At 40.3% G+C, this 21,592-nt stretch overlaps 1 protein-coding gene across 1 annotated transcript in view; it reads right to left on the bottom strand.

Moving 5' to 3' along the window:
* CSMD2 (CUB and Sushi multiple domains 2) overlaps positions 1–21,592 on the bottom strand; it is a 325,249-nt gene that overhangs the window by 230,649 nt on the left and 73,008 nt on the right. The window contains exon 6 of the mRNA XM_069972975.1: positions 16,716–16,837. Within this exon, the coding sequence (XP_069829076.1) occupies positions 16,716–16,837 (122 nt within the window). The remainder of the gene's footprint in view (positions 1–16,715; positions 16,838–21,592) is intronic.

Raw genomic sequence — 21,592 nt, 5'->3', positions numbered from 1 at the left:
AATAAACGATCATTATTAGCTGCCATCTGTTTAACAAGATAATCGCGTTTGCTTGATATGCATGTGTAAACCGCAGACTGCATATGAGATGCCAGTCTTATTACCCCCCCATAGTCCTGCCCTATACATCAGTTATCACAAATATATTTTACAGTGTATAATAATAATGGCTGGGTTCACACTACGTATATTTCAGTCAGTATAGTGGTCCTCATATTGCAACCAAAACCAGGAGTGGATTAAAAACACAGAAAGGATCTGTTCACACAATGTTGAAATTGAGTGGATGGCCGCCATATAACAGTAAATAACTGCCATTATTTCAATATAACAGCCGTTGTTTTAAAATAACAGCAAATATTTGCGATTAAATGGCGGCCATCCACTCAATTTCAACATTGTGTGAGCAGAGCCTTTCTGTGTTTTTAATCCACTCCTGGTTTTGGTTGCAATATGAGGACCACAATACTGACTGAAATATACGTAGTGTGAACCCAGCTTACAGTGGATGTTTACAGCCATTTTATCTTTCTTTTCTTATGTATTTTCTTCAGGGTTTCGAGAAATGTCATTGCTGCCGGTTAAAATACACAAATGCAGAGCTCGGCAATAATAACTGACCTCATGTCACCAGCACATTTCTTAATCAATTCTAAACCACTGTATAAAATTTTTTTAAACTAAAATGCTTTTTTTGTGCCTTTTCAGTGTCCCAAAGTAACTATTATGTGAGTGCCTGAGTTGTATCTTGTATCTGAATTGTAAGCAATTGCTATTACGTGTATTTTTAGAACGTGTTACAGCCAGAATCAAAATAAAATGCAAAAGTCAAGCTGTGGGGTCATAAATATCCCCCTGCCTCATATGTTTTCATGTCCATATTTGTTAGACATAGCAGAATTATGGAAACAATACCATTATTTGTATGCAAATTTTCATAATTTATGAGAATTCTGGTGCATTTTTCCCCCAAAAAACCCTGAGTCTATATAAAAGGCACTATTTTATCGTTTTAGACACTTTTTTCTCTTACTAAATAAGATATGTGGCTTAGCTGAAAGGGAGGCTTTTTTTGGCCATTATATGGACGTCTTTTAGGACAATTGTCTTTTTGTCACCATAATACGGCTGTATTATGTAAATTACAGTTGTAACTTGCAAAATACAGCAGTATTTTGACACCACAGCTGTCCAAAAAGGACAATGTGAGAACATAGCCCAGGGATGTTTAAAGACTGTCTAGTCTGTGTGTACTATTAGGCTATGTTCCCACAAAGTAATTGCTGTGATTTTAAAACGATATTTGCCATTAAATGACTGCCATCCACTAGGTTTTAACAGTGTGTACACATAACCTTCTGTGTTTTCACTCCCCTTCTGGTTTTGGTTGCAAAAAACTAAGCAAAATACTGAGCAAAAATACTGTGTGAAAACAGAGCCTAAAACAGTATTTATAAATCTGGGCCATTGTGCACAGTTGGAAACAAAGAGCTCTTGGGAGTGATATGTAAATATTTTTATTTTTGTGTCGTCTGAGGTCTGATTAATTTTAGGTGCCTAGTCTGGCGTCTGAATTACTGTAGGGTTCTTACCTGGGGATTTAATGATTTTAAGAGGATATTAATCTTGGTCATATGGGCTGAGATGTGATTACCTTTAGGGGTTTCCAGTTTTAGGGGTCTTTTCTGGGATCTTAAAGGGGTACTTTAGCCATTTAAACTCTTGATATGTTGCTGCCCTGACAGAGAACATAACACACATCCTTATTCTTACCTTTCCGTGTTCCTCCGGTGTCCTCCTACGACATCTCCGGGTCCTCCACTAAATAATCCCACCTCCACTTCTGAGATGGATTTGTATCAGCAGTGGAAGCCTGCTCAGCCAATCACTAGATGCCATGCTGTCCTGTTGAGTGGGCTGAGTGGGCTTTCACTTCAGAGATCAGTCAGTCTCAGAATTGGAGGCAGGATTATTCAGTGGCGAACCCAGAAATGCCATAGGAGGACATTAAAGGTGCGCAGAAAGGTAAAAAAAAAAAAAAAAAGCATGTTTGTTATGTTCTCCAACAGGGTAGCAATGTATCAAAAGCTTAAAATGGCCGGAGTACCCTTTTAGTTTTAGTGGTCTTCCCTGGGATCTAATTCATTTTAGGGATTTGGTTTGTGTCTGATTAATTTAGGGGTCTGAGCTGGGTTTTGAATTTATCTAGGGGTCTGTTTTATTTATTTAGGGGTCTTATCGGAAAACTCTTGTAAACAGTTTACTTAAATACTGAAATCACAAATACACCACCCTGTAATCGTGCGTATGTCAACTGTCAAATACGTGTACATATATAATACTTTCATAGAACGACGTATTAAAATTACTTTTATTTAATAGAAACCTGCACCATCAGTTAACCTTTCAACTTTGATGTTTAGGATAATGTGTGGCAATAGAAGACGGTCAGAGTTCAGCCACATGGTGCAATATCTATAAAGTATTTTACATAAGTACTAAGCTTGGTTTGGGCACTTATATATGTACTGAGTTTAGTTCTGTTACCTTTTTTCTTTACATACTTTAGTTCTGGGCTCATATTTTTGTGCTATGTGTCATTTTAGTACCATATTTATGTATTGAGCTAATTTTACCACAGTGTACATGTAACACATTTTGCTTTGGCGCCATAATGCTTTTCTGAGCTTAGCACTAGCACTATATTTATTTGTTGGACAGAATTGTAGTACCATATTTTATTAACTTAGCTTAGTTCTGATACATTGTTTACAGCCAGCACAAACTTCTGGTTCCATATTTATCTACCGTGCTGGAATCTGATACAGTATATATTTACTGAGTTTTAGTTCCATGTTTGTATTTATTGTAGTTAGTCTTGATACAGTATTTATATAGCTCTGATAACATATTTATGAATTAAGCTTGGTTCTGATGCAGTTTCTATTTAACAAGCTTTGTCCTGGTACTGTATTTGTTAAATGAGATTCGGTTCTGGTGCCAATACAATTTCCTGTCTTACTTCTTTACTGGGCTGAGAATGCCTATAATGGATTCATTTAATATAGTGACTTCTAAAAATTAGGAAATTGGTTATGCCATGTATCTATATATAAATAACTGAGATCATAATTTTTTGTAAACCCTACACATTTTTATTACACATCTGTCCATAATGTTGTCTAGATGGGGAGGTAGTGACAAGACGAGATAGTGGGCCCTAAGTCTGAACCCACCAACTGTCCCTACCTACTTGCCTCAATCGGCACTAGGCAGCCGCGGACAACCACAAAGACGTGCCCTATACTGTAAAAGTGTAACACAGAACAAGACAGACAAACACAACAAAGGAGAGTCAACAAGCCAAGTCAAAACCAAATGCACAACGCAGTACAAAATCAGGGATCAAACGGATAGTCAAAGGTCAGGCGGGAGGTCAGGTAACGAGTCGAGCAAGCAGAGGAATTAGGAACGGTAATTGCAAGAGTAGACAGGGGGAGCTGGCATCAGGGTATGAACCTTAATAGCCAGCAATGAGAGACTGGCCACTGCTTTCATTTATGAGGATCAAGAGCCCGGTCCGGATCCCCATTGGACCGGCACTCTGATCCTCAAGGTTCCGGACAGGCAGAGGCATGTGTCAATCAAACAACACTGCTCAGCTGCAGCGATCAAGGCTAGCAGTGAGCAGTGTAACTCCTGCATTGCCAGGAGGCTGAAAGGCAAGCGGGTATGTCAGACAAAAAGTAAAAAACAGGCCCAGTTCACACCAGGCCCACCGCACATTCCTGACAAATGTTTTTTTTCCCCTCTGTGCAATTTACATTATGGCATGGGTTGGGGTAGGGAACTTCAAACAACAGGGATTATTATCATAATTTATGGCAGGCAGATTAAATACTCTGCCTAAAAATTATAGGATGTTTCTAATATCTATAGATCAGTAAAAGAGAGCGTGGGTGAAAGGAAGTCAGGCATGATTGCAGGAGCAGACTATAAAGGGTTTGTTTTGTAGTCTGTACCCATGGAGACATTTAGTACTGCACAGGAATACAGAAAACTAAAATACACAACAGCAAAGGTGCTTCATGTTTTTATAAGCTGCATTGGATAATAAAATAGTTGCACATCTGTAGATAGCCTTTAGAAATATATTATATTTTAAAATAAAATAATAATACTGTACACGTCCTCATGCCCCACTTATCATTTCTTCCAGGCAGTCATTAACTGTCTAAGTGTCTGTGTAATACTTTATCTATGTGGGTTTTAAAGCTTACAGGATGCAATGTGTTTCAGCTCTTAACACTGCAACATGTGCAACATATGGGCTTTTAAGGTCAAAAAAGACAAAATTCCAATTAGAGACCAGTAATAATAACTTCCTGACATTTGGTTTCCTTCTATAAACAATTTTTTTTTCTTCCCTTACAATATAACACTATCTCTATGCACGGGTTCCTCATGTCTAACAACCTTATAATATATCTTACCGTACGTACTCTTGACACATCTGGTATACTCCAGACTATCTACCTATATTGTCTCCTAGCACTGTAATGATCAATTAAAATTCTCTGTGGTCTTGCTGCAGGATAAGAAGAGCTATTTTTTGATTATTCATATTGACCTGGCTGTAATTAATTGATATAAAATTCTCACAAAGACAAAGCAAACTTGAAGTTCACCCTGGAGCACACCTCACCACCCACTGAATGGTAGCCATTTCTATATGTTAGCAATAGTATATTTTATAATTAGATATAGGTGCTAATTAGAAATGAGCGAACCTGCCGGATTTCTGGTTCGTATGAACCAGAAATCTCGGCATCTGACTCCCGCTGTCTGCCGGCTCTGGGCAGCGGGTGGATACAGCCTAAGGAATGCCTAGAAAACTTGGATACAGCCTATGACATAGGCTGTATCCGAGTTTTCCATGCGTTCCTTAGGCTGTATCCACCCGCTGCACAGAGAAAGCAGACAGCGGGAATTAGATGCCGAGATTTCTGGTTCGTACGAACCAGAAATCCGGCAGGTTTGCTCATCTCTAGTGCTAATATTCACTTTTGTCTTGTTAAAGAGAACCTGTAAGCCCGGCTGTCCCGGTGGAGCCTGGTCTAGAAACTGGACTTCCAGGGAGGGTTAAGTATGCCGGGCTCAATCGAAGGGTCAGGCGGGCTCCGCCATGGCAGCCGGGCTGACAGGTTCCCTTTAAATAGAGATGAGAAAACATACTCTCACTATTCGCTCGAGCATCGCGGTACTCGAAAGTACTCATTTGGATACTGCATGCTTGAAAAACAGTGAGTCAGTGTAGGACTTAGACTGCCTAGTTAGGTAGGCGATTAGCTTACAAAAGCACCCAACAGTCTTTTCAAGGACTAGTAGTCTGTCAGTGTGACTGATAAAAAGCTAATTCCATACAATATACCGGTATTGTACGGAAAAGTATACTGGTATATAGCTAGTAAAAGCCAGTTATATGCACATTCCACAACTATCCAGGACTAGAAAAAAAAAAAGAGAAAAACAGTCTAACCAGTACCATGGCGCGACAGTCTAGTGGTGGTGTCTGAGTATACGCTGTTGTAAACGAAGTGTAATCTGTTATTACCAAAAAACATGGGAAATACTAATGTAAGAGGACAAGGACAACAACAACACAGCCTATGCGGGATCCCTGGACCCTGACCACTGCTCCCGTTTAGCAGGGACATGCAGTGCACCACTACTGAATGCAGAGCAGTGCAAGCAAATGAAGACATGGATGGCAAATAACGTGGCCAGTCAGTTTGCCACCATTCACTCTGAAATTATGGTTCAGGAGGCACCAGTTTGGCTACAGCAGGAAGACAGGCCATACCAAGTGGTCCAACAAGTGTTCCCCAAAACACTCGCTTCTGCTATGTGGCATTATTTTGATGAAAGTGCTGAAGACCAACAATTTGGCTGTGAGTCTTTAATGCATCCATGCATGCTCCCACTGCTTTGACCCTTTCATTTTAATGGTGCTTTCATCACTTTCTGAGGCTATCGGTTGCCCCCACCTCCCCCCCTCCTAGTGTGAAGAAACTCCAAAGCTTGTTTGCTGTTGAGTCATCTTTCACACTGCTCTTTGCTTCCTTTCTTACATTCAGACCTTCTCTAAATCCTACCGCCTTCATTTAAGAAGCAATTCTTGAATCTGCCTTTTGTCTTGGAAAAGACATAACTCCTTCTAAATAGTTTTCTTCCAACTGTCAAACTTCAATCTATTTCGGATGCTGCTGGTATATTCCTATTCATTCTCCCCTTTCTCTATCTGCTTCTACAATAGGTTTGTCTGCTCCCTTCAGGATTCAATTTAAACCTTGGTTCCAACATGGTAAGCCTATTGCTACAATGTAAATGCTGAGGTAAAGGCTTGATGGAAGGTTCTATCGTAGATCTACTTTTTGCAGACCTTTAATAGATCATATCCAGCAAAAACATAAAGTGATATACTGGCTAGACCTTGTCACTGCACACAATCAGTATGTGAAATGATGGTGCAACACCATTCTCAACCACGTGAATCCTGAAGAAGTCAATGGCTGGAGCAAAGGAGTGAATACGTGTAAGAGGAGAAAACATATTGTGGGCAGCACGTTGCAGGGGGGCAGCACCAGGGAGCAGTGGGAAAGAAACAACTTTTTTTGTTTTTATTTTTTAAATCCTCCACCTCCCGTTCAGACTTGCCAAGGGGGGGAGGGGTATGGTGGTATTGTTCCAGTCTGATATGGCGGTGTAATCCAGTCACAGTATGGCAGTGTTATCCAGTCACAGTATGGCGGTATTGGTCAGGTCTGGTATGGCTGTGATAAATATGATGCCTGGAGCTATTACCAACCAATCTACTAATTCTGTGGTGAGAATTCCTGCAGACAATATGCAGACTGCTCATTGATTCAATGTGGAAATTTGTTTATGTTTTAAACAGTTAAAAATCATGGGAAACCCGGCGCTCCCCAAGATGGGGCGTCTTCAGGTTTAGTGCCTAGGGCAGCAGCAGCTGTTAATACGGCCCTGGGTACGTAATAGAAAAGCAGTATTATAATTCTGTTTATTTATATAGTGCCAATATATTTTATGGTGCTGTACAGAAATTACCATCACTCACGTTGGTCCCTGTAGGGAGTCACAATCCAGGGTACCCTTAGGAAACCCATGTAAACATGAGAACATATGAACTCCATTTAGCTAGTACTCTTAGTTGGACTTAGTCTGAAACTCTAAAGTCGTGGTAAACTCTAACAGTGGTAATCATCAAGGCACCTTGATATAAATGTACTATGAAAATGCACTATAGCTAAATGAAGGTGCAAAAAAATAAAAAAAAATCATATGACAAGTTCAAGGCATAATAGTTACTAGTTACAGTGGGTAATTATATAGTCAATGGATGTGAGCTATACTTAAATAAATCTGATAACGCTTAAAACATTTTTTTTGTTTTTGATGATTTTAGTCTTAACAATTACAATGAGTATCCCTCTCTGGCTATGGTGCCACGCAGTATTTTTGCTTAGTATTTTAGTCAGTATTTTTCAACCAAAACCAGGAGTGGATTTACAATACAGAAAAGGCTATGTTCACACATGAGTGGATTGCCGCCATTTAATGAAAAAAAAATTGCTGTTATTTTAAAACAATAGCCGTTGTTTTGAAATAACAGCCGTTATTTGCCATTAAATGGCAATCATTCACTAAATGTCAACAGTGTGAGAACAGAGCCTTTCTGTGTTTTCAATCCACTCCTGGTTTTGGTTGAAAAATACTGACCAAAATACAATTTCAATGAACACTGTGTAAGACCTCCTTTTGTTGCTGCTACCAGATTCCACCACAAGTTACAGATGATTGGGGATGACACTAAATATTTCTTATTGTGTAGATCTCAGTAAGGTTGTCATCAAGAAGCAAGAACTAATCTAGCAGTCACACTGGAGCTACGTTCACGAAATGATGGCCATTGTTATTGGAAGGCCATTATTTAACAGCAAACAGCCACTACTATACAGATAAGGGTCCTTGTTTCAAAATAACATTAAATGACAGCCGTCCAATAAAAATGGCTGTCATTTTGACCGTGTGTATTCTTATTATAAGTGGAGGCCATCTTGTAATACAGAGGGCCGCTAATAATGATCGTGATCGTTATTAGTGGCAACCTATTTTACAATATGGCTGCTTTCCCCCGCTACGTTCCCGATGTGGAAACCTAGTCTAAATCCCCAAATGACTAATATTTGGGAAGCACGGCAGATAGCACATTGATAGGAACACCCTTCCTAGAAAAACATCAAATAATTTAACCTAACAGCTTCCATTGGCAAAACTTTTCTTTCTTATACTGTACGATGAAAATTCTTTTCTATCACCAAATCCCTGGGAATAAACCATATTCATGAGCAGGGTAATAGCAGAAAATTATTATTCTTCATTTTAATGAACAAGATTACTTTGGCTGAAAAATATGAGAATTATGAAAAAAAAGTACAAATGTAGAAACTAATGAGAGCTGAATAGCAATATATATGGCTATGAAAGATAAGTAATATCCTACAGCTGCAATGTTCTATATTTTCACTCCTTAACAGGGTCACGTTCCCCACACACTGAAAACAGACATAAATTTCAGATTCCACTCAGGATAAGGATACAATGTTTTTGTAGCTCCTTCAAGTCGCCAGGAAAATGACTTGTGTTCCAATTTCATCTTGGCTTATGAAAGCCAAAGACAGATGGCGATTGCCATCTCACTAACCTGCTTCTTGGGACACTGCCTAGTACATCAGAAGCTCACAGGATGTAGCCACATTTGACACATACAATTACAATAACAGTGGCCTTTAAAAGCAGCAATTTTCTGAGAATTTACATTGTACATTGTGCAAACAGCTTTTACGATCTATTATCATTCGATAACATTGGGTGAGATATTCCAGTAATTTTAGTTTCAATGATTTAATGCATCACACTCAAACACTCAGTCCTCATCCGATGGGAAAATATCCATACACTGAGAATATCCAACATATCTAATAAACCCTGTGCTGAAAGCTGGAGAGGAGATCATCTGCAGAGTATGATCAAAGTCATCACCTCTTTACTGTGCAAATCATGGATAAGGGGCACATGATCTCACATCTTAAATATAAAAGTTGGTATTTTCTGTCTGTTCAGGGAAGAAATAATTGAGTGTAGAAGATATAGGCTTCAATGTGGCCCGAAAAGAAATGGTAATATAGTAAAAACATTCTACATATAAAATCTCTACCCAAAATATAACACTTTATGAAAACTTTTGGGGTTTACTCTTGCATTACCTCTTCTGTTTAGTATTAATATTATAGTAGGTTCTTCACCCTTCTCTTTGAAAAAGATGGCATCACAGTACTGAGAAATTACCCGTTTTCTCTGTTTTTGACAATGCATGAAATTAAAAAGGCGGGAAGGCAGGGGGTGTGCGAACATAATAAACAATGTAAACTTATCTATCCTCAGCCCCGTAGCGATACTCCCAGGTCTCGTTGGCAGTCGTCGGCCTCCTACAGCTCCTCCAACTGCAACTGCAGCTTTACATACTCAGCGGATCAATTGCATGATCAGCCAATCAGCGACTGGGGCAGGACAGTTTTGAGAAAAATACTAACCATATGTGACGTTCTGCATTAGCAAAAAAATAGTGAAAATTTTGTGCCAAATGGCACATACAGGATAACGCATCTCGGGGGTTACCCCTTCATCAGATCTAAAAATTTTTTTACATATCTAGCATAGTATTTTTCTTACTACTTGCACTGTTTAGTATGGGCCCCAGCATTTTTGAAAGCATCCCGGATATCTGACCTACAGCTAACAGCTTTTCTCCAAGATTGAGTGTACCCCAATATCTGGGGTAATATGAATAAAGCCCAAGGGGTCCCAAGGTGAGAGTCTACACCCTTTATCTAACTGTTGCCTACCCAGGTGGTATCACACCGAACGCTGTCCTCTGTGCTTTTTCTATTTTTGTCTTCCAGACAATGGCTGAGCGGGCAATCAATCAGCCAGGCCATGTCATTGCAGCTGGAGGAGCCACATAAGGAACTATATTTTTTAAAAAAGCACAAAAGTCCTAGGATGGTGTTACCTGGCAATCTATGTGCCTTTCCTGGAGAAATCGCGCCGCTCATTGATCCCATGGACCCCTGGTACTGCAATCCACATTCTCTTCATTTCCTAATTGTTGAACTGTGCATGCTACAAATGGAGTAGAAGAGGAAGGAGCGCCTGCCCAGTCTGAATATATCCAATGACGTTGCAACACTAGATGGTGTCGGGACAAAGACCAGCGGGGACGAGCGTCAATCAAAAAGTAATATAACCAAAACTTCCGGCAAGCAACAAAACGGGGATGCAGCTAGAGATAGAGGCCACATCAGCAATACAGAGCTATTATATATAACTTTGTAATAGCATTGTATTGTTTATGAATTTCTCAGCATCAGAGCCCCCCTTTAATCCTGTCACATAGGTATGAGTACCTTAGGAGATACAAGACAGGTCTCTAGGACATAAGTTTAGGTCAGAAGTGATGCCGTTTGATTGACAGTTGGCCATATGGGCACTGCACAGGTAAATGACTGCAATCATCTTTTACAAGATGTTCCATCTGTAACATTAGTCACTTCTAATAATCATTCATATTATCAATGTATATACACCAGTGTTACACCTGTGCTTCCTCATAGCCATTAGCAAATCCTTCACTTTGCAGACTCTCTACATCAACTTGGCCCATGCTGCATTAGAGAGAGGCTAAAATAATATATGGCGGTTCTATAGCCGTAGTAAAAAGAGCTATTTTCTAATAACCGTCGGAATTGATGTGCTCTTATTGAGAGCATTTTTATTAGCCTTATCGATAAATAACAAGTTCATAATCATATACCAAGCAAGTCAGATTTCCAGAGCCCAACTTCCAGCATTTCGACTGTGTGCACTTCAGAACGTAACTCATGTTTTCTACTTAATTGGATGCCGGGTCTAAATCAAATCAGCTTTGCAATTAGAATTTTGTTTAATTGCAATGTGATGGTAAATTGAAGTGATGGTTATTTCTCAGTGGTGATCAGATCTTTTCCCATCAAACTCTAAAAGAGACAGGGAATGTGAAACGGAGATGATTTAGTGTTATGGGGGTGTACAATGAGATTCTGAGCCAGGCATTGATCTCTAGGGAACATTTTCTACTGCCGAGGCTTCTCACAATATTTTTTCATTATTTATTTTTTAACAGTATAGTATTTTAAAATGGTCTTTTATGGGAAACTGACTTCTCTAAGCAGAGTTTGCTAGTACTGCTGCTAATTTTGGGATATTTGGATTCTTTCATCACTTTATAATGTACATAAACAAAACAGGTAGAATGCTCTTCAGTCTTTGGACCCATTTACACTACAGAATCGAATTCCGCATGCTATCTCTTTCAATGGGAGATCTTGTACGTCTCCACTCTACGCGCCTCTACTCTCTATGCGCCGTTAGCTCAAAGAATTGACATATCAATTTGAACAGAATAGTGCAGAGAGCAGAGGCACATGAGGCCTCCCATTGAAAGAGATAGCAGGCGGAATTCAGTGTGAAGTCATAATGATCCCATAAGCTGATGTCCGTATGTCTGCCGCCTCTCCTTTGTCCCCTGTCGCTGTTACAATCCTGGGGGCTGAGCGGGGAGGGGGCAGAGCTCACAGGCGCACTCCCCGAGCGACCAGCCTTCACTTCATCCCCATGCAGGCCTCCGTAGTTTACGGTTTCCATGGCTACCATCGGGGCTCTGCGATCACTTTGCAGTGCCCCGATGGACACCGGCAGAGAATTCTCCCTCTGTCGTGCTGACCGCAGTATCCATAAGGTTAACTCTCAGCTGAGAGTTGTGGCGGCCGGGACCCACCACGGATGACACAAGCGCAGCTCCTGCGCTTGTGCCATCCTGGATCGTTAATTAACGTCGCTGCAGCATCAAACATAGGCTGTAACGATGTTATTTAACTGCCCAGTGGTGGGAGGAGGTTAAGTTAATAGAGGATAATTGCAGAGTCGTGTTGCCTCTGGAAGTAATTCCAACTTTATAAACTCTACACCTATAAAAATTGTAAACTTCTGTAGCACTGCACTCAGAAATGAATATCAGAGATGTGTCAATTTGCATCTTATCTCTAAACTAAATATATTTAGTGATGCCTTTCATGAGATCACCAGCTTTTTAAAGCAACTTGAGGTCAAGACCTTTTCTCATGAAATGTATACACTATGTACCATGTATGTCTATGAGATGCAACACAGAAATATTTGTATATTGTAGTGGACATGGGCATGGAGGGGGAGGGGGGTTGGAACTACTCTGTTTGCAAGGCTGGAAGACGTGTCCATCTTCTCCAATACACAGCATTTCTGTTCAGACCTCAGTGCAGTTCTCTGCTCATAAAGTACGGCTGAGACTGCACTTTTGGCCATGACTCAGTGTGTACGTTTCCTGCCAGTCTGAACACTGTCTGGTTTCAGCACTTGCAGTATAATTATTGACAGTTTCCACCACACCCGTCTGGTTTCTTCTGCTAGCTCTAGTTGTAGTGATGGACAGTTACCTTCTCCACTCATCTACCATTTCTGTCAGTTTGTGTTCTGTGAGGTCTGGATGTCAGAGGGCTGGTCAAATCACACTCTTGAAAGGGTCTCTGGCACTTTTTTACATTGCTTGCGATACTCTCTTGTAGCTTGAGCTGGAATCTTGTTTTGAATTAGATTGGATTGCTGTCCTTCTTTCCTCTAATTTTTCTCTGCTGTTTTTGTACTGTTCTGCTATTTTCTGTTTGATCTGTATCTGCCTATTCTTTATTGTGTTTGTCTGTTTTTTCTTGTTCTGTGTTTCACTTACCCAGGCAAGAGAGGCCTAGGCTAGGGTCGCCCAGTTGTCGCGGACCACTTAGATTCAGGCTGGCAAGTAGGCAGCTCTCAACATGGCACTGTGTGTATGATGTAGTGATGACAGTTGTGGGGGGAGATGAGCATTATGCCATACTGAATCTCTTCCCCAGGTGCAGAAAAAGCTATCGAAGCAGCCTTCTAATATTACCTTTTAGAGGTAGCACTACCTTAAAGTCAGTGTTTCATTCCAGTTTTACTACAAAGCCAGAAATCTCTCCAGCACCATCGCTAGACATTTGTTTTATAGTTGATTCCTCTATGATAGGCAAGAAGGCTTATCATTATGGGACCAAATGGGTAATATTTCTCCTTAAGGAGCGCTTAGCTAAGGAAAATGTAAGGCTGGATGCATCTGTCAGCTGCAATACTAGATGTAGACGTACGTAGACCTGGGCAGCTACTTTCATTCCGAAAAAATCATTGATAATTTCATGGCATATGAAAAGATCACTTTGTTGTGATTTTTTGATAGCATTTGCCATTGTAGAAGTTTCATTGTGACATGGGCTCTATGGAAGCAATTGTCTTTTCTTCTATAGTCTCTATAGGAAACGTATTTTGTAATAATTATAAAAACCTTCTGGCATTTTTGTGTTTAAAAGCCAAATTCAAAGAGAATATATATGTTGTTCTATATTAAGATTCTATGGTTCAGGTAATATTACAGGCTGCTGTCCAGGCCGTATTTACAGCTTCTGCTGCCCTAGGCACTCAGACTTAATACGTCAACGTCCAAGAGCATCAGAATTCAGTTCTGAGTCATATGGATTCAACCAAAGAGATATTGATTTTTTTTCTCTCTCCAGGGTACAAGCCACAACATGGTAGGAGTAGCTAGATCAAAAGTATTTATCTTGGCCTTCCGGCTCCAGCACTGCCATGTAGAGACGCACATGCCGGGTGATAGCAACTCTCTGGTCCTTCCTGGATGAATAGATATGTCCTGCGAAGTGCCTAAAAACGGTCCAGACCTGACAATCAAGATTCCCCTGCACTACAGCAGACTACCAAGATGGTGCTGACAGTCCGCACCACATGGCACATAGTCTGTGCAGACAGCAGGGAGTTGTTTATTTTGCACACAGCCACAAAAGAGGCTGCAGAATTGCCAACTAAACCCCCCTCCCTGCAGGTAGACTATCAAAAGCTGGCTGCAGATGTGGCTCTGAAGTTATCACCAGACATTATACAAGCAGTGGAGACCAACATATTATGTTCTCTCTCACAAATTCAGGCTGACCCGGCTCTCAAAAGAGGCAGAGGGGGTGTCTTGGAAAGTTTAGCAACTACTCTTCAGGGCTCCATTGAAGACCTTCAGTGCAAGCTGACCCTGCAGAACCAAGAGCTGGCCACATTACACTTTAAATTGGATGATCTAGAGAACAGGTTCAGACGTAACAATCAGAGAATAGTAGGCCTCTCGGAATCAGTGCGTAACACCGAGCTCCTCCATATTTGCCAAAAAGAATGATCAGAGGCACTAGGTCTTGACTTCTACATCAGGGTGGAAAGGGCCCACAGCGTGGGTCTCGAACCAGCAAACAATAAATGGGCAGACTTCATTAATGCTCCATCTAGGCCATAGTAAATGATAGTGAAGCTGCTCAATTACAATGACAAGACCACAAAGATAAAGCTATCACCTTTAGGGGCCACTGAATTCTCCTTTGTGAAAGTTTCTCTGTAGAGGTCGATATGAAACAGAAGGGTTTTTGTTCCATCTGCCCAATGCTCTTCTGTGAGAAAAAAATGCTTCCAATTTTAATACCCAACTATGCTGCATGTATTCCATGAGGATGGCTCAGAGGCAATCTACACAAAACCGGAAGGGGCAGATGATGGGCAGGGAATATAGTCATGACAAGCTTACTGTGGGACACATCTTACAGCTTACCCCCTAATATCTACTTAGCATGAGGGTAATTTCCTGGAATGTGAAGATACTCTGCTCCAAGAAACACACATGGCCATATTGAGGCATCTTAAACTTTTGCACCCAGATGTAGTGATCAAGCAGACCCGGTTGAAGGATACTGAATTTATAAGTATGTGCAAATTTTGGTCTATGCATACAAGAACGGAATAGTCTCAGCACTATCAGGACTCTTACTCCTGCAATTTCACCAGACACCTTTGGATGTCTACCGCTATTGGACTTCTCCAAAAGCATACGGTGTTGCTCAAAGTCATTAGATACAGTTCATCATTTGACTACGCATGAAACGGCAGTAGTCCATGTTCCACATTTAATTGCATGGAATAAAAGTTTTAATACAAGCCACTTTCTTCTATATGCTGTGCATATTTTAAATTGGTAGTGTAGTAGGTTAATCAATAAAACAGGATGATGCAGGGTTGAAGTTACTACTCTGGGATCTATTGTCAACTGGCTGTGTGACTTCTGGATATCGGGGCTCTCAGTATAACATTTATAATGTGTATGGCCCTTATTGGGAAAATAAGGGATTTTTTAAGAAACTTGAGTGTATGATCCAGTTGAATGCCTTACTATAAAAGTTGGTGACCCGAATACACTCTTATATATGACAGAGGATAGGAAGGATAGGAAGGGACACTCACACGCTACTCTAGGGATCGGGTAGTTTGCCCTTTTATTGAGCGCTCAAATCTGCACTACTTATTATTCACAGATGACTAAATCCCTATTTTCAATCAAAAAAGACCTATGACAGTAGAAAGCAAAGTCAGAATTAACCTGTTGCTGCATTGAAAACCTGTTATACTACAATTTATTCATAAGACCTGATACAGAGGTATAGGAGAGCACAACATTGAAATATATATGTAAGTATAATCCCATCACAAGTTTGACAGTCATAGAAATCAGCACAACTCAAACATGCTCTAGTCCAATCGTTTGACATTTGAATACTGGTGAGTGAAGAAGTCAGATGCAGCCCTAAGGCTGCCTGGAAAACATGGGTACAGCCTACATAACCTATGGCTGTATATATGCTTTCCCCGACTCCCTAGAGCGGCATCCAACTTCTTCCGCCATTAGTTCTAAAATGCTGAAGAATCAGACTGGAGCATGCTCGTCTCTAGTCAGTAATACAAATACATTGGCATAAATGAATAAATTCTGTATTACCCTGATGTGTTCACAGCTATGATCTCTTACCTACAACAACATAAGAAACATAAGAGCCCTCTGGTGTTGTGTTATTATATCAAATGTTATTCTATCATAGTGCAAACACAAACCACAACAGTCTCAGAGCGTATTTAATGGAAAGCTATGGTCTTAATATTATTGAGTCTATTAACATGGGTATTAGTATACACAAGATGTTAATCCTTTAGTTATTCAAATTATTTCTAGGATGCCACAGAGAAATGACATCAAGTGACGTCTCCTTTGAATACATCCTGTAAGAGAATGTGCACTGTAAAGATACCTGAGATTGAAAGGTACTGTACGTCCCTATAACCCTTTAGCTGTATTTCACAATAAAACCTGTATATTACTAGCATGTTGTACTTTAAATAGAACAAGACCTATGCATTGTATTGTTGCATGGTTATAGAGCTCAACCGGTGTCTTCCATCATTTTTGACTATTATCCCATACAAAATATAAAAAGCCTGGGAAATAATGGTCTGGCATGCTTCAAAGAGTAAAAAATACACATGTAACATATAGGCCTTCTGGCGCGGCTTCTCACATCTCATACATTTATAGGTTCTTTACACTGCTATCTTACCTTAGATGGATTGATGGCGGTAATGATCCAGACACAGTGTGCATTGCTGTCATACTGGACTGGATAGTTAGGGGATGTGATAATCCCAGAAGGTCCTCGAAGATGAGCATCACACATTCTTGCTGTAGGGTAAGATCAGAAAATCTATTAGGTAATCTGAGGCGTAAATTACGTGTTGGATGACACTGGGTGATCTTTTCTGGGAAATTGACATTTCTTTCATATATATATATATATATATATATATATATATATAACTTTTGTGATATATTAATCTAAAGCAATATATATATATATATATATATATATATATATATATATATGTGTATATATATATAATCTTAAACATGGTGTAAAGTGAAACTGGCTCAGTTGCCCCTAGCAACCAATCAGATTCCACCTTTCATTTTCCAAAGAGTCTGTGAGGAGTGAAAGGTGGAATCTGATTGGTTGCCAGGGGGAAATAAGCCAGTTTCATTTTACACCATGTTTGATAAATCTCCCCCATAGTTTTTATATAAGACTTTTTTTGTGATATCATATGAATCTAAAGCTAAATTATAAGTTTATTATGACAACATTAGGAAAAAGCTAGTCCATGCTCCACTTTCCCGTGTGATATTGCACTATGCTGACAATGTACTGCAATACAAAAATAAGTCACTATACATGATTATATATTATTATTATTTTTTCTATAACTATTAGTATTAGATAGTTTGACTATCTACAGCCCAGCTATTAGCAGCAGCACCAGGCTAGAATAACTGAATAGAAGCCATAGATGCCCTCTGGACATGTTCAAGAGTAGCAGCATACCATTTGCTCAACTTTAGTGTCATCTACTCTTAGCTACCTTTCACGCTCTGTTCTAGACGTACCTCAAATACCTAAATAAAACCTAAATAAAAGATAATAATAATAATAATTATATATATATATATATATATATATATATATATATATATATATATATAGGCAATCATTTTGAGGTACGTCCAAAACAGAGCGTGAATGGTAGCTAAGAGTAAATTATTTATTTATATATATATATATATATATATATATATATATATATATATATATATATGAGATTTGATATACAATGCCTAGGGACATGAAGTACACTAAATTACTGCAGAGGGTGCCTCAATTCCCCAGTTTTAAGATTTGCAGTGACTGAGAGATTCACAATTTGGAGAATTTTATCGAATCTCTATAAATGACATAGAACATAGAAGCACAGATGGTCAATGCCCTAGGCCTGATCAGTTGCCATTGTGCTGCATAGAAGTCAATGGGTTTTAAGGTCACCTTCGATAAGAATGCTGCAGTTGACACAGAGAATTGGATATGGCCCAGGATCAGGTGTTTTATTGCCTCACAAAACAGTCAAACGTCACCATTACCTGTCAACCCAAGGGTGCGATTACACATAAAGGAAGCCAGGAGGATAAATGCACAGTAACCTTGTCCATAGCCAAGTTGAAACATCTGGCACAAGAAAGGTTAAACCAGGCTTTTCTGTTCAGCTCGTCTCACGAAGAAGGATGGGGGGGGGGGCATTTCGTAAGAAGCAGCGGATCTGGACAGACTGTGGCTCCTTCATGCTTCCCGATGAAGACTGCGAGGCTTGTCTCCACCTCCCCTGTACGTGGAGTGTGTTTGGGGTGGGTGTGTGGCTCTGAATATCAAGTGTTGCTAGGACAGTGCTGCAGTGAAATGCGATGGCTGGCAGAAAAATCTCACTGACAGGGAGGAATGCTAATCACCGAGCCCCCATGCCACCAGTCCGCAGGACACTTCTCGGCTTGCCTGTCAACCTTTCACTAATGAATGCAAAGGGTTAAAGTGTTTCTGGGTGACCTTGTGACAGCACGCATTGGGCAGGGGAATAGAAGAGGACCCATTCATTACTGTACAAAAGGCGGCGACAATTATTTTTCATTCCATTTACAAAACCTCCGTCATTCATCATGCCCCAGACAGACGCGTCCTGCTTTAATGTTTAATGCAATGTTAATGCTCCCTCATCACCACTCCCTACCAAATGGCTGGCAGATTGACAGACGCATTGCTACACTTCTGTGACACAAACGTCAGGTTCCACAAGGGTATTTCTCAGCTTCACAACAGGGAGCAGAGGGTGCTGGTGCAATATGTAAAAAAAAATTCATTATCTTCCCGAGTCAATACAAGTCCGCTTTATCTACAGCACGCTGGATCTTAACATTGCTAATATCACGTAATGTGTCGCTAATGCTAAAGACTCCGAAGAATTTGGGCGAAAATAGAAAAGGTGAACCTGTAAGAATGTATTAGGAAATTGCATAGATTTCACAGCTATTCTCTGTTATTTTAGTGTCATTTTAAAAGTGTTATTTTAAAAGTAGAAAATAAGATGCTGTATGGGGTCACCTATACAATACTTTATCTTGGATCAGCAGAAACAGGCATAAAATAGAGGAGATAGGATGGCTGCTGGCAGTATGATGCCCCCTGGCATCTCTGCTGTACTTAGGAAGTTTTCAGCAGTATGCTTCCCAAGGACTGCAAACAGAATGAATACTCAGAATAAATCTTATGGCTATGTTCACACTATTCCATTGACTCGGTGGAATAGAGACAACGATCAGCCGATGATCGTGTCATCAGCTGATCGTTTATTTAGGTTCAAACCTAAAATCATCGGGCACCAACCGCATATCGCTGCGTGGAATAGCGGTGCGCAGTCAGCAACCAACAATTTCAGCAGCACCATATATTACCCAAGCATGTTGCAGGGCTTCTCCTGCACTTCTCTTCCTCCCAGTCCCGCGCGCAGCAGCAGCTTTGGTGCGGCCTGTCTTAGCTGACAGACCGCTCAGCCAATCACTGGCCAGGACCGCCACGGCCAGTGATTGGCTGAGCAGAAGAAGTGCAGGAGAAGACCAGCAACATGTTTAGGTAATGTATGGTGTTTGAACAAGGGCTGCAAGAACATCGGTAACGATGTCCCTGCAGCACTGGCGAAATGATTATCAGGCCGAGGAGTAGGCCCAGTAAACGAGCGTTGATCTAGCAGATCAGGGCTTGTTTACATTATTGATCCGGATCCCATTGGCCCGTGGAATAGGACCCTAAGGCCATGTTCACATTGCGTGAAACACCCGCTGTTCTGTGACCCAGCCATTTTGTGACCCGGCCGGTGTTACTGAAGATCATCCCAGCCGGTACTGCAGTACCAGTCGGATTGGCCCTTTTGTGAATAAATTTTTGCATCGGGACATTTTCTGCCCGCTTTGCCAGGGGGGCAGGGAGGGAGTGGAACAGGGAGGCGCGGACTCTGGGTCTGCTTAATATATCATTTTTTCATGCCGAAAAATGATAAGGGAACCTACGCCAGCTCTGCACTGGTGCGCACGGGATTTACGTAGAGGCTCTACGTAAATCAGCGAGGGGTTGGTGATGTGGGGACATTTTTTAAGCCCGGCGCAGAAAACACCGGACTTAATAAATGTCCCCCTATGTGTATACACTCCGGCCGGGATTCCATAAATTGAAATGCAACGTATGTTTTGCATAAATCACGGCCGTTGTTGCAAATTGCAACAACAGCCATGATTTATGTAAAACGTATGTTTTGTGAACATTGCCTAAGGCTGGGTTCACACTACATTTTTTCAATCCATTTTTTTCATTGATTTTTCATAAAAATGGATGAAAAAAATGGATTGCAAAAATGGATCTGTTGACTTAAATAAAAAAAACAAACAATTATGACAATTATTTTTGGACGTCTTTTGCAAACAATGGACATTGCCTACATGTGTATTTAGGGGGAGAATTTCCATCAATATACCCATAAAATCTGCCCACAAAACACATCTAATGTCAATGGAAAAAACATGCCGTAGCTTATATCAGGTGTATTTTAGGCAGCTGATTTTAAAATTCCCATTGCATTAAAAGTAGAAGTGATATGTCACTTACTTGACATCCATATGGGTTGTATTGAGCTGTGTATTCTCAAAAACACAAACTCATGCTCAAAATCCATACAAAATTCCGTATAAAATCTTTGTTTATATTTTGAAAAACACATCAAAAATCCACACAACATTTTGTATAGTTTATAGTATATGTTTGCTTGTAATCCACACCCAAGCGTTACACCTACAATCTCTGCCATGTTAACAGAGCTTTAGGGTATAATTACACAGGGGTTTCTCTTATGGATTGCATGCGGATTTTAAAATGGATTCTGTATCAAAATCCACAATATTTTGATGTCACTGGTAAATTTGTAAGTAAAAACTCCATAAGGATGTGCATCAGTTCTTGATGGGGTTTTTCCAACATACAGTATGTTAATGGGGATTTTAATATGTGCCTTCACAAATGCATAAAAAGGGCGGGTTCACACTACGGAATTCTCGCGGACAATGTCCGCGGAATTCCGTCAGCTGTCCGCCCGCACGGGCACACGCTTTTCCGACGGCTCCATAGACACCATTCTATGGGCCGGCGTATTCAGCGATCCGCTAATAGAAGTGACATGACACTTCTTTCAGCGTATAGCGGAATACGCCGGCCCATAGAATGGTGTCTATGGGGCCGGCGGAAAGGCGCCTAGATGTGCGGGTGGACAGCTGACGGAATTCTGCGGACATTGTCCGCGAGAATTCCGTAGTGTGAACCCGCCCAAAAGGGTCAAAACATGTCAAAACATTAAAAAGTGTTTTTTTTTTTTTTTTTTAATTGCAATCCATTTCCACATAAAAGTTAAATGTGGATTTTCTACACAAAATCATCTGAAATAGTAAAAAAAAAAAGTCCTGCTATTTAAAAAAAACTGTGTGAACATACCCTAAAGGTCTTATTGCACGAGGCGATTA

The sequence above is a fragment of the Dendropsophus ebraccatus genome, chromosome 5, assembly GCF_027789765.1.
Source record: "Dendropsophus ebraccatus isolate aDenEbr1 chromosome 5, aDenEbr1.pat, whole genome shotgun sequence".
NCBI classification, from domain to species: Eukaryota; Metazoa; Chordata; class Amphibia; order Anura; family Hylidae; genus Dendropsophus; species Dendropsophus ebraccatus.
This window is presented reverse-complemented; position numbering and strand designations above follow the sequence as displayed.